Source organism: Dioscorea cayenensis, chromosome 7 (assembly GCF_009730915.1).
Source record: "Dioscorea cayenensis subsp. rotundata cultivar TDr96_F1 chromosome 7, TDr96_F1_v2_PseudoChromosome.rev07_lg8_w22 25.fasta, whole genome shotgun sequence".
NCBI lineage: Eukaryota > Viridiplantae > Streptophyta > Magnoliopsida > Dioscoreales > Dioscoreaceae > Dioscorea > Dioscorea cayenensis.
In genome coordinates this window covers 24,357,796-24,378,871 of record NC_052477.1, presented here as the reverse complement: position 1 = coordinate 24,378,871, position 21,076 = coordinate 24,357,796, and the positions used below count along the sequence as shown (strand labels likewise).

General features: G+C 39.0%; 2 protein-coding genes across 4 annotated transcripts; both read left to right on the top strand.

Annotated features, from left to right (window-relative positions):
* Positions 1 to 8,643: 8,643 nt before the first annotated feature.
* Positions 8,644 to 9,923, top strand: LOC120264815 (putative disease resistance protein RGA3). The gene is given in 2 exon segments (XM_039272665.1): positions 8,644 to 9,572; positions 9,575 to 9,923. Coding segments are annotated over 2 exon segments (1,089 nt in total). The 5' UTR covers positions 8,644 to 8,807; the 3' UTR covers positions 9,899 to 9,923.
* LOC120264814 (disease resistance protein RGA2-like) lies at positions 9,919 to 13,615 on the top strand. 3 transcript variants are annotated; one of them, XM_039272664.1, is made up of 3 exons: positions 9,919 to 12,204; positions 12,954 to 13,024; positions 13,114 to 13,615. In XM_039272664.1, the coding sequence occupies exon 1, from the start codon at positions 9,945 to 9,947 to the stop codon at positions 12,183 to 12,185; it is 2,241 nt and encodes a 746-aa protein (XP_039128598.1). In that variant the 5' UTR covers positions 9,919 to 9,944; the 3' UTR covers positions 12,186 to 12,204; positions 12,954 to 13,024; positions 13,114 to 13,615. The 3 variants fall into 3 exon arrangements, with proteins under 3 accessions (XP_039128598.1, XP_039128597.1, XP_039128596.1); XM_039272663.1 differs by having other exon boundaries at positions 12,939 to 13,024; XM_039272662.1 differs by having other exon boundaries at positions 12,860 to 13,024.
* The last annotated feature ends 7,461 nt before the right edge of the window (positions 13,616 to 21,076 follow it).

The window sequence follows — 21,076 nt, the reverse complement described above, 5'->3', positions numbered from 1 at the left end:
TAATCTATAATAGAACGTCTCTTTACAAATGCTCTCTCTTGCAGCTGTGTTTATTGCTGTCTTTTTCACTATTTTATGCATGGATGGTGGAGTGGAGGATATACATATGGATTATGGATTGGTGTTCTAGTTACATCAGGATTTTCAGTTGTGCCAGTGACATCACATGAATGGAAAAATCACTATGAACTCTCTCAAAGCTCTTCTAGTAAGGTTTGTGCAAGTGCAACTATTTTATCACATTTATGTACAACTATGCATTGTTGAATCATGGTTTTGAGGTAGCTGACAGCACATAGTTATGTCTATATCAGATTATGCTGGCTATCTTCTATGACTGGTAGTTCTTGAAATGATGAATCATGATTGATCCATTCTGTTTATGGAGAAATCATTTTAGAATTATGGCATCTGCCCATCTTTAGAAGATGTTGCCAATTGCTTCCATTATAGTGTTGAAGTTTACCATAATCCATTGCTTTGGTGTTGAAGTCATTCAAGTATGCTAGCCTTTCTGGCTTTTGTTGGAGTATCTGCCATGAAAACACCATTCACAGGAGTATGTATAAAAAATAAAAGAACATAAGAACTGGTGTTCTTTTTTTTTTTGAGGTATAGTTCAAGAAGTTCGCTTTTTTCTTTTTACTTGGAGGCATTGCTGAAGAAGTTCATTTTTTCTTTTTATTTCGAGGCGTTATTTCTTGTATTAAGTTGATTATGATCATAATCTTTAATCTGTTATCTTTGACTTATTAAGCCGTTCCTTACTTCTGCTTTACTTCAAGAGTAAACTTACTAATCCTAGATGATTGTTGGAGATTTCTATTAATTGTAAAGAATTTTTGGCAGGATGATAGCAGGGAAGTTTCTTCAGCTCTGTTCCCATCTTTGATCCATCAATTAAAGAGGAAGAAAGATCATGGCATATATTATCAACAAATTCCCCCAAAACTGGTTTACATTGTATACACACTGTAACAAACATCCTTCTTCATGGAGTATTATCAGCATCTTTGCTTCCACAGGTTGAGCTGAAGCTCTTCTTATTGCGGCATACGGAAGAGGCCTTATATAACAATTGGACCAAGTTGATTCTAATGGTTCCCATTTATCTTCTGACCTGTTCAATTCACTGATCACAAAAAAGAAGGCAATTCAAAACTTCTGAGAAAGCATTTACTAGCTTGGCAGAAGTTTTTCTCGTTTTTCATGTCAACCAGTTCATTTCATTTGCTTGTTCTGCCACTTGGCTGGAAACCAAAAAGGACTGCCTGAAGATTCTGAAGATTAGATTTACAACAGGCTTCTTTTAAATTTCATTTGAAGATATGTTATCCTTGTAATTGCAGCCATAGAAATTTTAGGTCTCCAGACCCTATGCTGGTGAGGAAAACCGGCTTGCAGTTGAGAATTGATTTCAACAAGGACTTTCTGAGAGGAGTAGAGTAAAAGAGTGTGATGATTCCTTCAAAGTGAGCATAGTTGAAGTTTATGACATTAGACCAGCAAGCTGTATCTGAATTCGAGAGTTTCCACCACCATTTTCCAAGGAGAGCATGATTAAAATCTCTCATATTGAGAACTCCCCAACCCCCTTGTTTTTTGGATTTGCAGATTTGTGCCCACATGACCAAGTGACATTTAAGTTTATAGAAATTTCTCTTCCACTCCACAAAAAGTCACGATGAATAGAGTCAATTTTCCGTCTTACCCAATTGGGAAGCTCAAAAACTGTCATCCAATAGGTCCGGATTAAGGAAAGGACCAGATTAACCAGGGTAAGACGACCATCTAACGACAAGAAATAGGCTTTCCAAGTCGCTAGGTGAGCGCTAACTGTTTGTGTAAGGCTTAGCCAATCATGTCATCTAGGGTTTTTCCTAGAGAGAGGTACACCTAGGTATGTAACTGGAAGTTGACCGGCCGCACAATTGAGAGTGAGAGACTCCGCCTCCATCGAGGTCCTCTTTGGTGTGGCGAAAAAAGACAGCTCTTGAAGAAGTTAACTGCAAGTCCAGACAGACCTTTGAAGAGCAACAAAATAAGTTTGAAGGTTCTCAAATCTTCAATACCTCCAGTAGTGATAAGAAGCAAATCATCCGTATATTAGAGGTGGCACATTCTTTGTTGGTTACCCAAGGGAACCCCGACTAACACCCCAGATGAGAGTGCATGGTTACACATGGAGCTAAGAACATCTACTACCAAGACAACACAATAAGGGCAATAGAGGATCCCCTTGTCTTAAGCCACACTTATAGCGAACATATCCGGCAGGAAGGCCATTGATGAGGATATTTGCCTTGGAAGTTTCAAGGATGTTGAGAATCCAAGAAGTCCACCGCCTCCCGAATCCTCTTGCCTTTAAAACATATAAAAGGAACTCTCAGTCAACCATATCGAAAGCTTTGTAGAAATCAACTTTGAGATATGTCCATCCAAATTACTTTGTTGAATGCTAAAGATTAGCTCTTCAACAGTCATGATGTTATCGGCGATGCTTCGCCCCTTAATGAAGGCTGACTGGTAGTTGTCCACCAAGGAGTTAATAACACTACGAAGTTTGTGAGCCAGTAGTTTGGAGATTATTTTGAGAGTGAAGTTGATCAGGCTGATAGAGCGAAAGTCGCCGAGTTCCGAAGCTCCAAATTTCTTAGGAATAAGGACAATATTTGCCCAATTTACCCTTTCTAGATTTGCCCTACCCAGGTAGAAGTCATTGTAAAGTTTGACTATCTCCGGGTTTAGGTTGGCATTGATCAGGAGAAAAAGATATAGTGGTGGGATGTGGTTGTTGGGATTGGTGTGGACACCTATTTGGATAATTCCAAAAGACTGTGGGCTTTGCCATTGTCGGTAGTTATAGAGAAGATGGTGAAGCAGTCTGAAGAGAGGCTTCTTTCTTGAGAAGTTCCTCATGGAGTTCAGCAAAAGAAATGGACATGTCATGGGCATTAATCACATCAATAACGGATTTGTACTCATCACTGAGTCCGTTAAGAACCCGATCAATAAGATCCTCATCATCAATTGGCTTCCCTAGAAGAACAAGTTTATCAACATGAGTTTTGATCGCCTGCATATATTTAATAATTGATTTTGAACCCTTTACACACTACTTTAATTGTGCCTTCAATTGTTTAATATGACCACAAGATGGTTTGGAGTAGGTATGAGCCAAGGTTTGCCATGCATCAAAGGAAGTGGTGGTGCGAGCAATAAGTGGTTGCAGGGAAACAGACATAGCACCAAGGAGAGCACTAAAGATGAGACAGTCTTGATGCTTCCAAGTTGTGTATGCCAGATTGGTTGATGCAACACTATTAACAATGACGGTGGGTGGTGGTGGAGTATGAGTGCCATCGATGAAGTGATGAAGATCATAGCCTTCAAGAAGAGATTGGATTTAAAGGCTCCAGGTGAGATAATTGGTTGAAGACAATTTGGTAATATTGGATGAATTGATTGTAAGAAGGGGATGTTGAGGATCCTAGGAGTTTTGGATAGTGATAGGATCACTGGTGGGAAAGGAGGTCGCATTAGAAGCCATTGAAAAAAAATGGTTTTGAGGGATGCTGATCGAGAAGAATATATATATATATATATATGTATGCCCATGAAGATTAGGCTCTTGATACCATGTTGAAGATACAGAGAAGAGTACTAAGAAAACAATGGGTTGCATTTCATTGATTTAGAATAAGTATTTATACACAAAGTTGGGCATTGTCATGAGTTTGTCAAAATACAGAAATAGTAAACTATCCTAGAATTAGGAAATTACAATCAATTAGGGAGATTATCCTACAATTAGGGGATTACAACTAATTATAGGGATAATACAATTAATCACAATCTATTAATAATTAATTCTCTAATAGGGTCATGGTAATGATTAAAGCCTCCATATAGAACATAATTAGAATTTATTTCTTTTATTGTGAAGGAAATTTTCATATAAACCCTTATTAAAATAATCTTTATGATATGGATTTTCTTAACAACCACCGCCTAGTGCAGTGCAATGGGTTGTTATATTAAATAGTGAATGGATAGACCAAGGATCAAATTTATAGGTCGGCAGTATTGTGCACATATTGTAGAATACTATATATATATATTGTAGCTAATAGGAGAGATTTATTAGCTCGATTTGGTTCTTGAAAATCTCTTGGCATATACGTGGTATGACTCTAATCGACTCATGTGACATCTTACCGAATTAATAATTTTATAGGACGTCGATAAGCTACCCTAATTGGTGCACTACCATACATGTGAATTATTTAAAAAAAAAAAGTATTTCTATATAAATATCAAATGTAAGAAATCAAGCCTTATTGAATTTATTGAAGCATTTCCCTTTCACCAAGAATGAAGTTAAAAACAATACTTTTGACCTAGGGGCTAATAAGGCATTTAGGCCAGATGACTTCCCACTTTCCTTTTTCCAAAAATATTGGAACATAGGGGAACATGATTTGGCCAATCTTTGTGATGGTTTCTTTGAGGGATCAATCAACTTAGAAAGAATCAACTAGGCTAGCATTGCCTTGATTCCTAACAAATCCATCAGATTTTAGGCCAAGTAGTCTCATTAATTTATCCCTTAAAATCCTGTCCAAACTCCTTGCTACGAGGTTGAGCAAGTCATAGAATCGCTAGTAGATCTCTCACAGTCAGCTTACATCAAAGGATGATGCATCCTAGATAACATTGTTACTGCATAAAAGCTAATTTTTAGTCTCCATAAGAGAAGACTATTAAGTCACATTATCAAGGTTGAAATTTCAAAAGCTTTTGATATAGTTGATTGAAATTTTCTCCAACAGCTCGTAGTGGCATATGGATTTGGGTCAAGGTGGATTGGGTGAGTGAAATAGATTTTGATTTCTTCAAAAACAAATTTCCTTTTGAACAGAGTCCAGAAAGGTTATGTTAGACAGCTCAAAGGCCTAAAGCAAGGAGATCCCTTCTCATCACTTTTGTTTTCCCTGGTCTTTCATATTCTAAGCCTTATGTTTAACCACGCCCTAGACTTTGGTGTCCTGTTTGGATTGCCATTTGGACCTTTAGAGAGAATGTGTTACCTACAATATACAAATGATCTGTTAGTCCTAACTATAGGGAAGATTCAGGATTTGAAAATTATTAAGCTAATCCTGTACCTCTTTGAAGATTTGTCCAAGTTGACCATCAACTTTCATAAAACAAACATTTTCTCAACCTCAACTGATCAATTGCTTGCGAGCTTATTAGCTTAAACTATGAAATGTGTAAAAGGTTCTCTCCAAGTAAAGTATTTTGGGGGATACCTATCTCTGGGAGTAGACCAAAATGATAGGCCTGGGAAGTATTAATTGCAAAATTTAAGTCCAAATTAACCATCTAGAAGGCTAGATTCCTTTCATTAGGTGGTAGATCCACCTTGGTCAACTCAGTCCTGTCGTCTATGCTTTCATATTGGATATCCATTTACAAACTTCCAAGTTGGATGGTGAAATCCATCGATCGAATAAGAAGGGACTTTCTTTAGACTAGCCAGATATCGAAAGACCTTAAGCCCGGTTAGTAAATTGGAAACTCTTATGTTTGCCTCAAGAGAAGGGGGTCAGGGTATTTTGAATATAGAAAATTTTAATGCCACCATTCTTGGAAAATGGTGGTGGAAAATCTCTTTTGGAAGCCCTTGGTGTGAAACTAAGGTTTTCTGGTTTATTACTAGGACTCACCAACTTTGGGACATTTTCTACCTGTCTTCACGTAAGAAGTCTTTCCTCTGGAATGGCCTCCTCATATCCCTACTGGGCTCTAGGGCCTACACTTCCCCCAACATCGTAGATGGTTCCACCACCTATTTTTAGTATGACAAATGGGTGAACAATTATGCACCAATGTACCTTTGGCCAGATCTCTTTAGTTCTGCACAACACCCTTTTGCTACAATTAAGGAATTATTACACTTTGCTAATTTTACATGGTTCCTCATCAGCTTGCGCTTTAGAAACTCAACCATGGGAGTCTCACCCAAGGAACACTGGCTTGTGACACTAAAAAAGTGGAACTTTACAACTAATGGAAAGTTCACTATTAAATCTTTATGGGTTAATTAGACATGGAGGTATCCTCCGTGAGACATCCAATGTTATCTAGAAAAGTTTATGCCCAAAGAAAGTCAACCTTTTTAACTGTCTAGCATGGGACAATTATATCCCTACTTTAGACATTCTGGCTGTAAGAAGGTGTAACAAACTTCCTACGACCACTTATGTCCTCTATCATTCTGCAATCGAATCCTCCAACCACCTTCTCCTTCTATGTTAGATGCTAACAGTATTTGGATGGTTTTTACCCAAACTTTCAAACTCTCTGCACCACCATTTTTCTTGCAAGAGTTATGGGGCTGGTAGCGCACCCAACATCCCTCTTCTAAGAGGGACACTAGGGCTATAATATGGAATCTTTGGCTGTAAAGAAACACACACACTTTTTAAGATAATTATTCTGTATTTTCTTATGTGATCGCCAAAACCATTTATATGTATTTGACATGGATTGTAGTAGCTTTGGAAACAAAGAAAGCTAGGTTGGAAGGGTCTGTTATGACAGCTAAGCGTAATTTGGAGTTCCTTGATAAGCTTACACGATCCGACAATACGTAATAAGCAATTTAGAGAGCGGGGTCCATAGTTTGCTCACAACCATGCTCCTGGCTTGGTTAGGGGTTTTGTTATATGTTACCATTCTTATATCTCGTCCTGCTCTTTTTCTTTCCTCTAGTTTTTTGTTATGTTGTTCTTTTGTTGTACTTCGTTGGCTTCCACCACTAGTGGACTACTTTGTTGTTTTTTTTTATTAATGAAAGCATGTGGTTTGTCCACTTTCTAAAAAAAAAATTACCAAACAAGATAAGTGTATTTAATCTCAACTTATCCACTTATTGAGCCGAATGAGAAAGGCTCAACTCATTTAGCAATCCTATTTATATTCTTTTTTTTTAGTAACCTCAATGAACCATGCTAAAAGAAGGAAAGTAACAACAAGTTCTTTGAAGCTTTCAACTTCATTTGCCAATCCTTGAATTTTTTATTTAAATTGACGAAAAACTTTGCTCATTTTTAAAAGCTTACATTAAACATCCATTGTACTATTGTATTGTGATGTTTGGGATGAATGGCGGAACACAACTTTTAACCAAAGACGGGAAGTGATTTGAAATAGTTAGTGTTTTCTCAATTGTCATTCCTTTAACTGAGTTGTTCTAATGAATGCAAAACAGTTTAAAGATAAACCCTAAATAGAATTGAAAAATAGTAAATAAAAATAATGAATAATAAATAATAATAATATAATATTAACTATAATGGAAAAATATTAAACACAAAGAAAAAAATATTGCACCATTGCACTATAGTATAACAATGCTTGTTAGTGCAAAATAGAAAGGAAGAATATATATTTACAAAGGTGACAAGCGCTGTCCCACATGGCAGTTTAGGCAAGTACCATGAACACCAAAAAGATTTTCAGAAATCAAATCAGACTAATAAATTTCCTATTCCATGCAACTATAGAGTGGAGAGATGCAACACCTCTCACAAAAGACTCATGGGACTCATTTAAACAGTATTGTAAACACTACGTATGCCCAAGAATAGAACCAATTTAAAAATAATGTCAACAATATCTAGCTCAAGAATAGTGATAAATAGTCTACAACAGTACTTCATCACAAATAATTACGATCTAGCACTTTGCCCACCACTGCATGGTGTCATTACCAATGGGCTACCAGTGGCTTGACAAAAAGAAGAATATATAAATGTATCATGCCATCTCAAATCAATGGTTTTTATGCGGACTATTTCAAAAGTATTAGTAGTTTTTTTCTTTATTCTCACCCAATTTCTAGTAGAAGTTGTCTTTTATATATTTTTCTATTTTTATTTTCCTTTTGTTGTCTTATAATTTTTTTAGAATGTTTTATCATTTTTCCTATCTTTTAATTCCGTCTTCATTTATCTAATTACTTTTCTAAACAAACAGCATCTAATGATCCGCTTTGAAAAAAAATTAATAAAAATTCAATTGTGGTGTATTTTCTTAATTTTGTATTTGATGTGTATTAGTGTTTCCTCCACCTTTAGTTGATATTTTTCTTGTATATCGCAAATATGTATTTGTGCCCTTTTGTTTTTAAATAACACGTGATTTATTTATTTTTGAATTAATTTTGAGATTTCATTAAAATTTTAATTAAAAAATGGTCCTTAAAAATAAATAAAAATTAAAAAAATGTATTAATAATTAAAATAAATACATAGATTAATACACCAATTTCTTTTAAAAAATGACTTATAAATATTTATCTTATTTAATAATTTATAAGTTTATTGTATATTTTATTATTTATTATTCATCATAAATCTAAAGTGTTACATTTATTAACTATGTTTTTAAAGTAATACAATACTCATACAATCTCCCACTTTTTCTAAATGTGTCTATTTAATTCTCCTATTCTTTTGTCATTTCAATTTCTTTATTTTTTTAAATACCTCAAAAAGGCACATTAATAAATAGGGGATCAACCAGACAAATTTTTTTTTTTAAAAAAAAAGTGACTGTACAAAATATTACTATTTTTAAATATTGGTGGCCATGGAGTTGTTGACATTGACAAGTCACCTACCAAACCGATCTCCCGATAATATCTGTGGACGGTCTCACCCCCAATAATATCTGGTCAAGAAGTGGGTTCAATCAACCGAGTCGTCTTTCTTTCCTGAGATCTCTCATCGGGAACAATGGCCGTGGAAGCTATTCTCGTGAAAGCCCTGGGACTGATCATCGACTTAACAGCACCTCCTGTCCTTCAATATCTACGCCCAATTTGGGGAGGAGTTGATGAGGAGCTGGAGAAGCTCCGTAGGTATTTACTCCAAATCCAGCCTCTGGTTGAAGATGCAGAGGAGAGGCAGCTCATGGATCAGACTGTCAAGTCCTGGCTGATGCTGCTCAGAGATGTTGCCTACGATGCTGATGACATCCTCGACCAGGCCAACACACATGTCCTACTCATCCAGCGCAAGGCCCAGTTTTACGGTCCCTTGAAAAGCAAGGTGCGTGACTTTTTCTCTCTTGATCATAACCCACTCCTGTTTCAACTTCAGTTGGGGCACAAGCTTAGAAGCATCAACCAAAGAATAGATGGTATCATAGAAGAGATGCACAAGTTCAATTTTAAGGTTGCAGACAACAACAATAACAACAACAGACCTTGGAGGAATAGGCCACAAACACAGTCTCATGTAATTGAATCAGAAGTAATTGGCAGAGATGAAGAGAAAGAGCAAATAATGCAGATGCTGATACGTGATCATTTTGAAGAGAAAGTGACAGTGGTTTCCATAGTCGGTATGGGCGGTTTAGGCAAGACAACACTTGCTCAGTTGGTCTACGGAGTTAAAGATATAGAGAGCCACTTCCAACTACGCATATGGGTATGTGTCTCTGATGATTTTAATGTGACAAAGCTCGCTGGAAACATCATACACACAGCCTCTGGGAAAGTCTTACAATGATACATGAACCCATGGAACTGCTACAGCGGGATCTACGACAACTCCTGGGGCAGAAGAGGTATCTGCTTGTCTTGGATGATGTTTGGAATGAAGATCACATGAAGTGGGGTGCACTTAGACATCTGCTTCTCGATGGAGCAGAAGGAAGCAGAATTTTAATAACCACACGCAATGAGAACTGCTCAAGGGATAATGGGTGCAAGGAAATCTTATACTCTTCAGGGTTTATCAGAAGAAAGCTCCTGGGCTTTGTTCGAACAAAGAGCATTCACCACAAGTGTATCAAGACAACCAAAATTCCTAGAGATTGGTAAAAAAATTGTCAATAAGTGCAAAGGGTTACCTCTTGCAATACAAGTAATGGGGAGTCTCATGCAATCCAAGATCGAAGAAAGTCAATGGCAAGCTGTGTTAGATAATGAAATATGGGATATACCACGTGCTACAGATAAAATCAGACCAGAATTGTGGCTAAGCTATGTTAATTTGCCTTCTGAAGTGAAGAAATGTTTTGCCTTTTGTGCCCTATTCCCGAAGGATAGTTTTATTAAAGTAGATATGCTGGTTCAATTTTGGATCGCTCATGGGTTTATTCCATCTCAAACTGGAAAAGATATAGAAGTTGAAGGCCATGAGATTTTCAGTGAATTGATATGGAGATCTCTTCTACAATATGCTAGTTATGATTGTGGACATTGTAAGATGCATGATCTCATCCATGACCTTGCACAATTTGTTACTGGAGATGAGTGCTCCACATTGGCTGAAAGAAACGAATTCATGAAAATTTCAAAAAGGACCCGCCATTTCGAATTAAATTTTGATATAGGATATAATATGGGTGATTGCCCCCCTAGTGTTCGCACTGCATTAAATGTCCAAACAAACTTCATTGGATTGTCAAAGTTGAAGTTAGTCAGAGTGTTAAAGATTCGTTATGAAGCAAATGTTGACGAGCTGTCTACATCAATACAATATTTGCACCATCTAAGATATCTTAATCTTTTTGGTACTAAAATAAAGGAACTACCAGAATCAATCTGTATGCTTATAAATTTGCAAACATTGAACCTGAATCATTGTTATTATCTTACTAAACTTCCCATGAGCATAGTGTACATGAACAGTCTTAGACATCTTTATATTAGTAGGTGTCCAGAACTAAAAATCATGCGGTCTGGTTTAAGTCGATTGCGTTGCTTGAAAACATTGACAAAATACATTGTCTCTGAGAAAGCGGGGAACAAGATAGGAGAGTTAAAGCATTGGAATCTTGACGGTGAACTTGGGTTGTATGACCTCCACGAGGTGAAGAATGCGGATGAGGCAAAAGAAGCTAATATGAGTAGCAGACAAAACATTAACTCATTGTCCCTGTCTTGGGGAGCATCAGTGGCAAATGCAGAACAAGTGTTGGAAGCCCTGAAACCTCACGCTGCATTAAAAGTGCTCAGTCTGCATGATTATCCGGGCACACAGTTTTCAATGTGGATTAGAGACGGACAGCAACTTCAAAATTTAGTAAGGATCAGACTAGAAGGTTGCCAAGGATGCCAACAACTCCCGCCCCTGGAGCAATTACTTTATCTTGAAGAACTCACTATTCGTAGAATGGATAGCATCAAATACATTATTAATAGCACGACAGGCGATGCATTATCATTATTCCCTGCATTGAGGTTTCTGAAATTGCGTGAAATGGCTAATCTGGAAGGGTGGTATCCAGGGGAGGATAGAGAAACTGCTCCACCCATGTTTCCATGCCTTGCTAATTTGAGGATCACTCGTTGCCCGAAGTTGACAACCATGCCACCACAAATTCCAACTCTTATAGATTTATCCATAACAGAATCATACTGCGGGACACAAATCGCACACATGTCCAAGGAGAAGGGCTTCTTCAAGCATTTGAAATCTCTTGCAGCGTTGTCGCTAGAGAGATGTGATGAGTTGACTTTGCTGCTGGAAGACAAGGAGGAGACAAGACCCTTAAGCTCATCACTTCATTATTTAGATATTGATGATTGCCATCAGTTCTCATTATCAGCGGCTTTGCATAACCTCACCTCTCTCGAAACTCTCAGCATGGGTCATTGTGAAGAGCTATTGTCCTGGCCGGATGAAATGTTGAGAGATTCTGGTGCATCATCACAAAGAGATTGTGGTCTACCGTTTCTAGAGGATCTTTCTGTTTCTGCTTGTGATGCGCTGATAGAATTGCCCAAGTGCCCCACATCACTCAAAAGCTTGTCTGTTTTCAATTGTCCAAGCATCAAGTCTTTATGTTCAAATATGGGACACCTCACTTCATTATTTAAACTAGCGTTATTTAAATGCCCTGTGCTGGAGTCTCTACCAGAAGGGATGCAAGGCCTCACTTCCCTTGAAGAGCTATCTATTGAAGATTGTCCAGCGCTGAAGTCATTCCCTGAAGGCCTCCAACAGCGGCTTCCTACTCTTAAAAGGCTTGAAATCAGTGGATGCCCTAAGCTAGAAAGGCGATGTGGGCCAGGAGGAGAGTATTTCCACCTTGTCTCTAGCATCTCGGAAAGATCCATAGAAAGCAGCCCTAGAAGGACACTACTAGCACCTTGTCTATAACATCATGAAAGCATAAATGGTAATCCCTGTTCCTGCTTAAAGTAGTAGTACTCTCATGGCAAGTTATGATCAAATGCATTGCCACAAATTCTGTCCTTTTGGTGGTGAATTTCATCAGCCGTTTTGCTTGCTTGCTTGCTTGACACATTTTATACCTTTTGGTGCCACCTTCTAACTGCTATTATCTTGTTTTAATTTCTCTTTTATTTCTTTCTTTCGTGGAAAATATAATGAACAGAACATTTCTTTTATTAAATACCCATTGTCTTTGTCAAAGAATTTTAACTAAGACTTAACAGTTTTTATGTATTCTGCGCCATTGTTTTCTTTAGATAGCAAAGTAGAAGGATTTTTTATTTTATTTTATTTATTTTATTTTATTTTTTTTGCTTTCAATCTGTTATCTATGCTTGTATTATGATGCATTGAATCATGTAAACTAACTAATATTGTAAGCAACATGTATGGAATGTCTTGGAGTATGTCATTATCACTGCCTTTTCCCTTGTGTGTTTGTAATTAGAACACTAGCTGTAACATATTCTTATTTGATAAAATCTAGTTCTGCTTGTGCTTCTTTCACGCTTGATGTGTGCCTTTGTTTTATCTGTCCATGTTCATTGTGCTTCCTATGGTTAAAAAAGACTTGTTCTTGTTATAATATCTTGGCACAGGACAACAGAGGAAAAGATGTTTCCTAGTTATCTCATGTCTTTCATTGTGTAAATAACTCTCGAGGTGTACTCTTTCTAGTTCTCATTTTTGCAGTTTCCCTGAGTTGATCTCATTGTCCAAACCAACTTCCAGCCATTTTATCAGTGACTATACTGCAGCAAGTGGTAATGTATTACTCTTAATAGTTCATGTGACTCGGTTGTTTATTCAGGAGGTGGAGGAGGTTTTGATATTAGTGAATTGCTCTGTGCAGGGACCACACTTCATTATCAAGAGGATGAGATGCCCAGCTGATTCACATATTGTTTTGCACAAGAATTTTGGGCTTTTCTCTTCAAAGAATTGGACTTGTATTAGCTTTATGCTATCTGTGACTAAGCAAATCTCCAAAGGATAAAGGCTCAACATGTTAAGATAAAACCCCCCAGCCCCCAGGAGAAATAAAAAAATTGGCTTGTTTTTCCCGATCGAACTCCTTAGGAAGAGTTTGGAGTTGCTGGCGGTTATTTCTTGGCAACAAGCAGAAAGTTCATTACATTATAGATGGATCCTCAGATGCTTTTATCTATCATCAGCAATCAGCAGAAGCTTATTTCTTGGAGAATCAAAGCCATTGTTGCATGTTTTACCTATAGAATGAGTTTGAGAATGAAAAGAATTCCTCTTCTGATTTCAGAATTGATTACAAAAATTGTGTATTGTTGATTCTGGTGGCCTTGTTTTCATTCATTTAATGAAAATTTGATTCCAACTCCTTTATGAGAAATATAGACAATAAACCAATAATGCCAATAATGAATATGCCTATCCAAATGAAAAGTTTACTGTTCTCACCATTTTCTTAGAGCCCATTGTCCACTTTCTTTGGTACTGTGTAAATTCAGTTATCTTTTATCATTAATTGTTCTGTTTACCATCTTATGTTTGTCTGTTTGTTCTTGTACTTTGTTTGGGTTAGTTTGGTTACGTAAAGTTTTTGTTCTGTTTGTGCTTTTTTTTTCATAATTAGTATGGTCACATGTTCGTTCATTTTTTGTCTATGAGATATCGTCCCAAACTTTATTTGTTTATCCACTTTAACGATAAAATAAAGAATTATTTTATAGTTAGAAACATTTTATATTAAGTACAATAAAAGAAAGATTGTTAAACAAGTTTATTCGGATCATTAACCTCAGTTGCAAGCCCTATTTTGGAGTAAATGAGGCCATAAGCAAAATTACAAAAAATTTTAAATAATTTTTAATAAATTATATAATAAAAATAAAAATATGGATTATATGATAAATCAAAGTTTTATATTATGAGAATGGCGAACGGGTTGACCTAAGGTTGAATCCCTTGTCAATAATATTGTTTTAGTATTATGCATACATTGAACAGTATAAATCATGTACCATTACTGTTCATTTAATATTCATGGGTCTTATGTGGGAGGATGTCATTTTTCTTCTCTCCAAAGTAACATGGTAAAAGATATATGAACTCACTTTGATTTCTTAAATATTTTTTGGGGTGCACATTATATGACTTTAATCACCCTCATATGATGTTAAGCCACTGCCTATCAACCCTTTGTGAGTGGCACTTAAAAAAAAGAAGTTTTATATTTATGATTCTTACTAGTATGATTATGTTGGTAATAAAAATAATTATAATAATTATTATTATAAATAAATAAATTTTAAATATTTTTGTTTGGAAATATCATGACTTACGAGGCCAAAAAAATCAGGGCCCCTGATATAATTTTATCTTATCATGAATCAATTAAGTGAACTAAATTTTATATTTTAAAAATATTTAAGATTTTTAATAATATGGTTGAGTAAATATATTATTATTATTATTATCATCACTTTTAATTTTAAATATAATTTTAAAAAATCATGAATTATAGGGCCTTATTAGATTAAGGGGCATGGTGATTTGCCTTAATAGCCTATGTCCAAAGCCTGCCTTGCCGAGTTGTGACTAGAATTTGTTGATTTATAGAGTATGTTGATGGGATAAATTTTTTAATAGGGTATTAAACTATGGCTCTTTTTCATTTTGGCTTCCAAACTTCAATTTGAATCAAAGTGGTTATCCAACTTCAATTTTATTTCATCGAGTGATTACCTGAGAGATTCAAGCATATTTTTGATGTTGTATATGTCAGAAATTCTTTATCACCATATATATAGCACATTGGCTATTTAGTTGATAATTCTATCTCACCTGTTAATAGGGAAATTTTGACATTACATTATCAAAAATAGGCCAAAATCTATTGAATGATCTTTTGGTGAAACAAAATTGAAGTTTGGTAATCATTTTAATTCAAATTGAAGTTTAAACCCCAAAATGAAAAAAGGCTATAGTTTGATGTCCTATCAAAAAATTCACCCATATATTGATTTATAGAGTATAAATTAACTTACCCTCGTCATGTTACCAACTTAAATAGTTGAATTAGCTTAGTGGATCAATTCTCCCTCTATTTTGTGTTGTTCTCCTCCTCTTTTTTCTAAGTCAGTTGTACTCTCTTGCATGCCTGGTCTTCTCATTTGTCTTTCTTTATTTTTTTTTTTGAAAAGGTGGATAAACCACTTCAATTAAAAAAAGGAACCATCATAGACACCCACAAAGCTCCACACACAGACACAGAGCAGAAACAGGGCTACAAACATACCACAAGATGTGGTGACAAAAAGAACAAGAAACACAGGGAATCAAGCAAAAAAATAAAAACAACGAAACACAGGCCGCCACAACACAGCGTCTGGAGAACTCAGAATGACTACCCCATGGTCTGAAGCTGTGTCTCCTCCTGACTCGTTAGAGGGGAAGCCCCCTCCAGTCTCCTCCCCCTGAGGGCCAGCAAAGTCCAGACATCTGCGGAGGGCTTCACAGGGCTCCACCAATTTCGCTCTTGGACCCTCAGTAGCTGTAGAGAACCACGATAATAGCATAAGATCAATTTTCCTTGTAAGAGCATGAGCAGACAAACAAGTAGCTTTAAAAATGTAATCATTTCTAGCAATCCAAATATTCCACACAATTACTTTGACCACTAAGTCTCCCATGTCTCTACAAGTCGAACTAACAGTAGATCTCCAGGGACCCCAAATCAAATGCATAGAAACGGGAGGTTCCGGGATATGCAGAATCTCTATATAATGCCTCCACACCTGCTTTGCGAAAGAACACTGCAGGAATAGATGGTCCACCGACTCCACTCCGGCATGGCACAAGACACAAGTAACAGTTGGGAGCTTATTACTTCTACGCTTTTCTAAATTCTCAAGTGAGAGGATCCTATCTTGCTAGGCCAGCCAGTTGAACACTGTGATCTTTTTGGGGCCGAGGTTACGCCAAAAAAATCTCGCAATAGGACACCGAAGCCCCCCATCAATCAGGAAATTATAAAAGGATTTCACTGTGAATTTACCATTTCCTAAAATTTTCCACCATTTGCTATCCCCCTGACTTTATCAGGATTGGTCGAGTAGGGGGCAAGATCCAAGAGACTCGAAAGCTCACTTATCATACCGTTGGGTGCTTGTGTCCTACTGAACTCTTCAGGCCATATGTACATAGGCGCCCGGCCCCCCACCCATCGATCTTTCCAAAAAATGGTCTCCGTCCCTGAGTTGACACCATGCAACACACATCCTCTCAGGGCCGGAAGACAGCTCAGCACCCCTTTCCAAAAGAAGGACACTCTACCTGGCTGCCTGGGAGACATGTTCCAGCAATGAATACCGTAGTTAAACTGGATCACCTTCGCACCACTCCAAGTTGAATCCGTCATGAATTTCCACCACCATTTACCAAGCAACGCTTGGTTAAAGCAGTGTAAATCTAATATACCCCATCCCCCCATATCTCGAGGTCGACAAATATTATTCCAAGCAACCAATCTGCATTTAGGGTGATCAATGTCCGGTCCAGCCCACAAAAAATCTCTACGAATCCGGTTAATCTTTTTAATGACCCAACAGGGGATCCTAAACAATGACATCCAATAAGTAGGTATTGCCGAAAGGATCGAATTAACCAGAGTAAGCCGACCCCCTAAACATAGGTGTTGCACTTTCCACGAAGCAAGGCGATTCCTAACCTTTGTAATGAGTTCCTCCCAATCTTGCTTCCGTGGTCTTCTCCCAGAGATCGGTATACCCAGATAGGTAACCAGTAGCAAACCCCTGGCACAACATAAAGTGTCTGTCGCAGCCCTCTCAGGAAGTAAGTCCCGAGAAGTTGAGTACAGACACGTTTTAGAGAAATTTGTAGCCAGCCCCGTCAGCCCCTCAAAGACATACAACAAGAGTTTAACCACACGCAAATCCTCAAGTCCACCCGTGGTCAACACCAGAAGATCATCAGCGTAATGAAGATTGCATCTACTGCCCATCTCCCCTAATAGCACTCCAATTAGCACCTTGGATCTCAGTGCATGGGAGAACATTGAGCAAAGGGTATCCATCACCAACACAAACAGCATGGGAGATAAAGGGTCCCCTTGTCTTAAACCTCTTTGGTAATGAATGTAACCATTTGGAGCACCATTCACCAGTATAGAAGCCTTAGACGAGAATAGAATGCTTTTGATCCAGTCAATCCACCACTCTCCGAACCCCCTGGCTTTCAACAAATCAAACAGAAAATTCCAGTCCACCATATCAAATTCTTTAGAGAAATCCACTTTCAGAATGTGACCTACCATCCTGCGTTTGTGTAAACTGAAAAGCAGTTCTTCCGCAGTGGCAATATTATAAAGGATGCAGCGTCCTTGCAGGAAAGCTGACTGTTCCGGCTCTACCAACTCATTTAGCACCTTACTAAGCCGAGAGGCCAACAGTTTAGATAATATTTTCAGAGACGAGTTTATCAAACTAATGGGTCTGTAGTCGCCAGGGGAATCCGGTGCTACCATCTTAGGAATCAGAACAATACTGGCCCAGTTAATCTTCTCCAGATTAGCACTGTGCGAAAAAAAATCCTCACAAAGCCTGAGGAGATCCTCACTAACAGTATCCCAATTTTTTTTAAAGAAATGTATGGGGAAACCATCCGGACCCTGTGCCTTGTCCCCCCCAGATCAAAGACGGCTTTTTTGATTTCCTCGATCATGAAAGGCCTTTCCATATCCACTAGATCAACAGATCTCTTGTGACCAAATAGTTTCTGCATGTCAATCCACAGTCTAACAGTACGACTACACCCAAATTGCATTTTAAAGTGCTCCGCAAAAGTTCTTCCAATTTCACGGGGAGCCTCCACATAATTTCCATTCATACGCATTCGAGGTATAAAATTACGGTTCTTACAGCCATTAGCAACTGCATGGAAGAATTTAGTGTTCTCGTCACCTTCTTTCAACCATTGTAGCCTAGCTCTCTATTTCCAATAAATCTCTTCTTGCTTGCAAATGTCACGCAGGTTGGCCAAAGTACTGTTCTCTAACATTCCCTCCTCCTCCGTTAGTTTTCTTGATTCCTTCATAGTATCCCAGACCTCAACCTCATGCAACAAAGCAAGTTTTTTTAGCTTAATCGAACCAAAGTTAAACTTAGCCCAATGTCGTAGCTTCTCCCTAACTCCAGCCACTTTTTTAGAGAAGATGAATGCCCCACAGCACACCGGTGTGATCCCAGTCCACTAGCTATGAACAAGATCGTGAAAACCCTCTATGGTAGTCCAAGCCAATTCAAAACGAAATGGCCTTGGATTGAAAGAATGGGATCCCACCTCCAGCCTAATCGGCACATGATCTGATCCTATTCTGGGTAAACAATTCTGAATCACGCATGGGAAGCAAGCTAACCAGTCATTATTCACAAGAAATCTATCTAATTTGACCCAGATCGGCTCTTCCTGGCCATTAGTCCAAGTAAATCTTTTCCCCAACGCGGGCGGCTTCTGCAGGCCCAAGTCTTGCATTAACAAGTTTGTATAGCGAATATCCTCCAGATTAGGATTACCCGACGATTTGTCACCCGCATCAAATATTGCGTTAAAATCCCCACAAATCACCCAAGGCCCAGGAGGGACACCTTTTTTGTTACTCAACTCTTCCCAAAAAGCCTGTTTCCGAGGCCGCTCATTTGGCCCATACACCACCGAACACCTCCACTTTAGATTAAGGTTCTTAGAAGTAAAATCCACCGTTAGACTAAACTCCCCCTGCCAAACGAGTAACCCTAGCAAAATCGCACTATTCCACCCTATCACAATGCCACCCGCTGTCCCTCTGGCCGGTAAAAAGGCAAAATGATCTAGGTGGTGCCCTCCTATCTCCCGCTAGGTAGCTTGATTAATCTCTTCCAATTTAGTTTCTTGAAGGCCACAAACATCGGCATGGTGGATAGCCCGAAAGTCCTTAACTAAATACCACTTCGATGGCCTACCTAGCCCCCTAACATTCCAGTTGATAATATTCATGGACAACCTCTTAACACCCCAAACCCTCCAAGGAGGTCGGCTCAAGCCCACCAGGGCCGCTAGCATGAGACTTCTCTAGGTTACGAATATGATTAATACAGTCATTCACAGAATTCGAAAAGGAGATACCACAAGCATCACAATAATTAGCAATCTGAACATTAGACCAATCAGCAATTAATAAAGGTTTGGTGGTCGTACCTCTATCGCCGACACCATCCACTCCTTTTTTCTTTGCCGATTTAGGTATCTCAACCACGTACCCCGCCTCCTCATTGAATCTTGAGGAGGGTTTCTTTTGCCGCTCACTTTTCCTGGTTCTTGCAGGCTGCCCCACCTTGGATGTATTTCTATCCACCTGCAGGTCTGGCAAAAGATTTTTTTAGTTTCTTTCAAATTCTGTCACCGAATCATCAGAATCGATGTCAACATCAGGCGACACAGAATCAGAAGACCGAGTCTCAGAAATGCCCCCTACTAATTTCAGCTCCACACCAGTGATACCTCCTTCATCTACAGGCAATAACCCTGGGACCAGGGCGCAAACACCTGCCAAAAATTAAACCCAGACCACGCAGGTCCCTCTTCAATAACTCTCCCCACCTGAGAGGCCGCGGCAGCTGAAGAGGTCCCCATATCTCCTTCCTTGCTCAAACCAGGCCCATCAACCCAGTCTAGCCCACCACCTTTTAATTTCCCACTATCTCGGTCCAATTGAAGATCCACCTCACACATCAGAACTGGGTCCACAGACACCAACCGGCCCGGATCCTCAGTGGGCCCAGCCAAACACTCCAATGGATCATCCAAAAGACTCTCACTATCAATCACCTCCTTATCCTATCCCAGCACCACTCCTAGTGAGCCACCGGTCGTGACACCTGGCCTACTAACCTGATCCAGCAGCATAACACAATCATTGGGAGCCTCTCCAACCTTAACCTGCTCCACAGTTTCCTTAACAGACGCCTCTCCTTCCTTAACCTGCTCCGCAATTTCCTTAACGTACCTCGCCATTAACTGCTTCTACCCATGCAGCGTACGAGCGCGCCATATTCCGATATGACGCCCCTTCGTATCCTGCGAAACCCCTCTCCCCGCATCAACGAACGAGCGGCGCTCGGGAGACCGAGCCATCAGACGACTGCCCGTTCGCTCAAGATCATCGGACTGACCAACGGTCCAACATTCCTGCACCCGTATTCGGGGAGAACCTACGTCGGTGCCGTCGTGGGAGCGAAGCTCAACCACCGGGTAGGAGCAAGGCTCCACCACCATTTGTGTCTCCATCAACCTCTGAGCGTCAGTCCCGATCCGATCCAGGTGAGAGCGAGGCTCCACCACAATCTGTGTCTCCTTCAACCTCTGAGCGTCAGTTTCGAGCCGATCCCGGTGGGAGCGAGGCTCCACCACCACTGTGTTCACAGAACCCGCAGAAGCACCAAAAGACGGCTGCTTGTCAGTTCTCCTTCATCATCCTATCACCCCCGATGATCCCACACCAGCACCAGCATCTCTAGCATCTATGACATACCGGCCCAGCGCCTTCCGATAGACCGGGAAGCTCGATCTCTCTGCAGTGAAAATCACATTATATTTCCGCATTCCCATACTGAACTCGAGTTCCATCGGCAGAGAAACGCCGGACCGTCACCGCACTAACACCGAAACAAAGTTTTTATGTGGAAGCTCAGCTTGAGACACCGCGACCAGCTCTCCTACTGGTCGAAACACCTCAGAGATAATGCGCTCGCACCACACATGGAGCGGCAAATTCCAAATAAGGA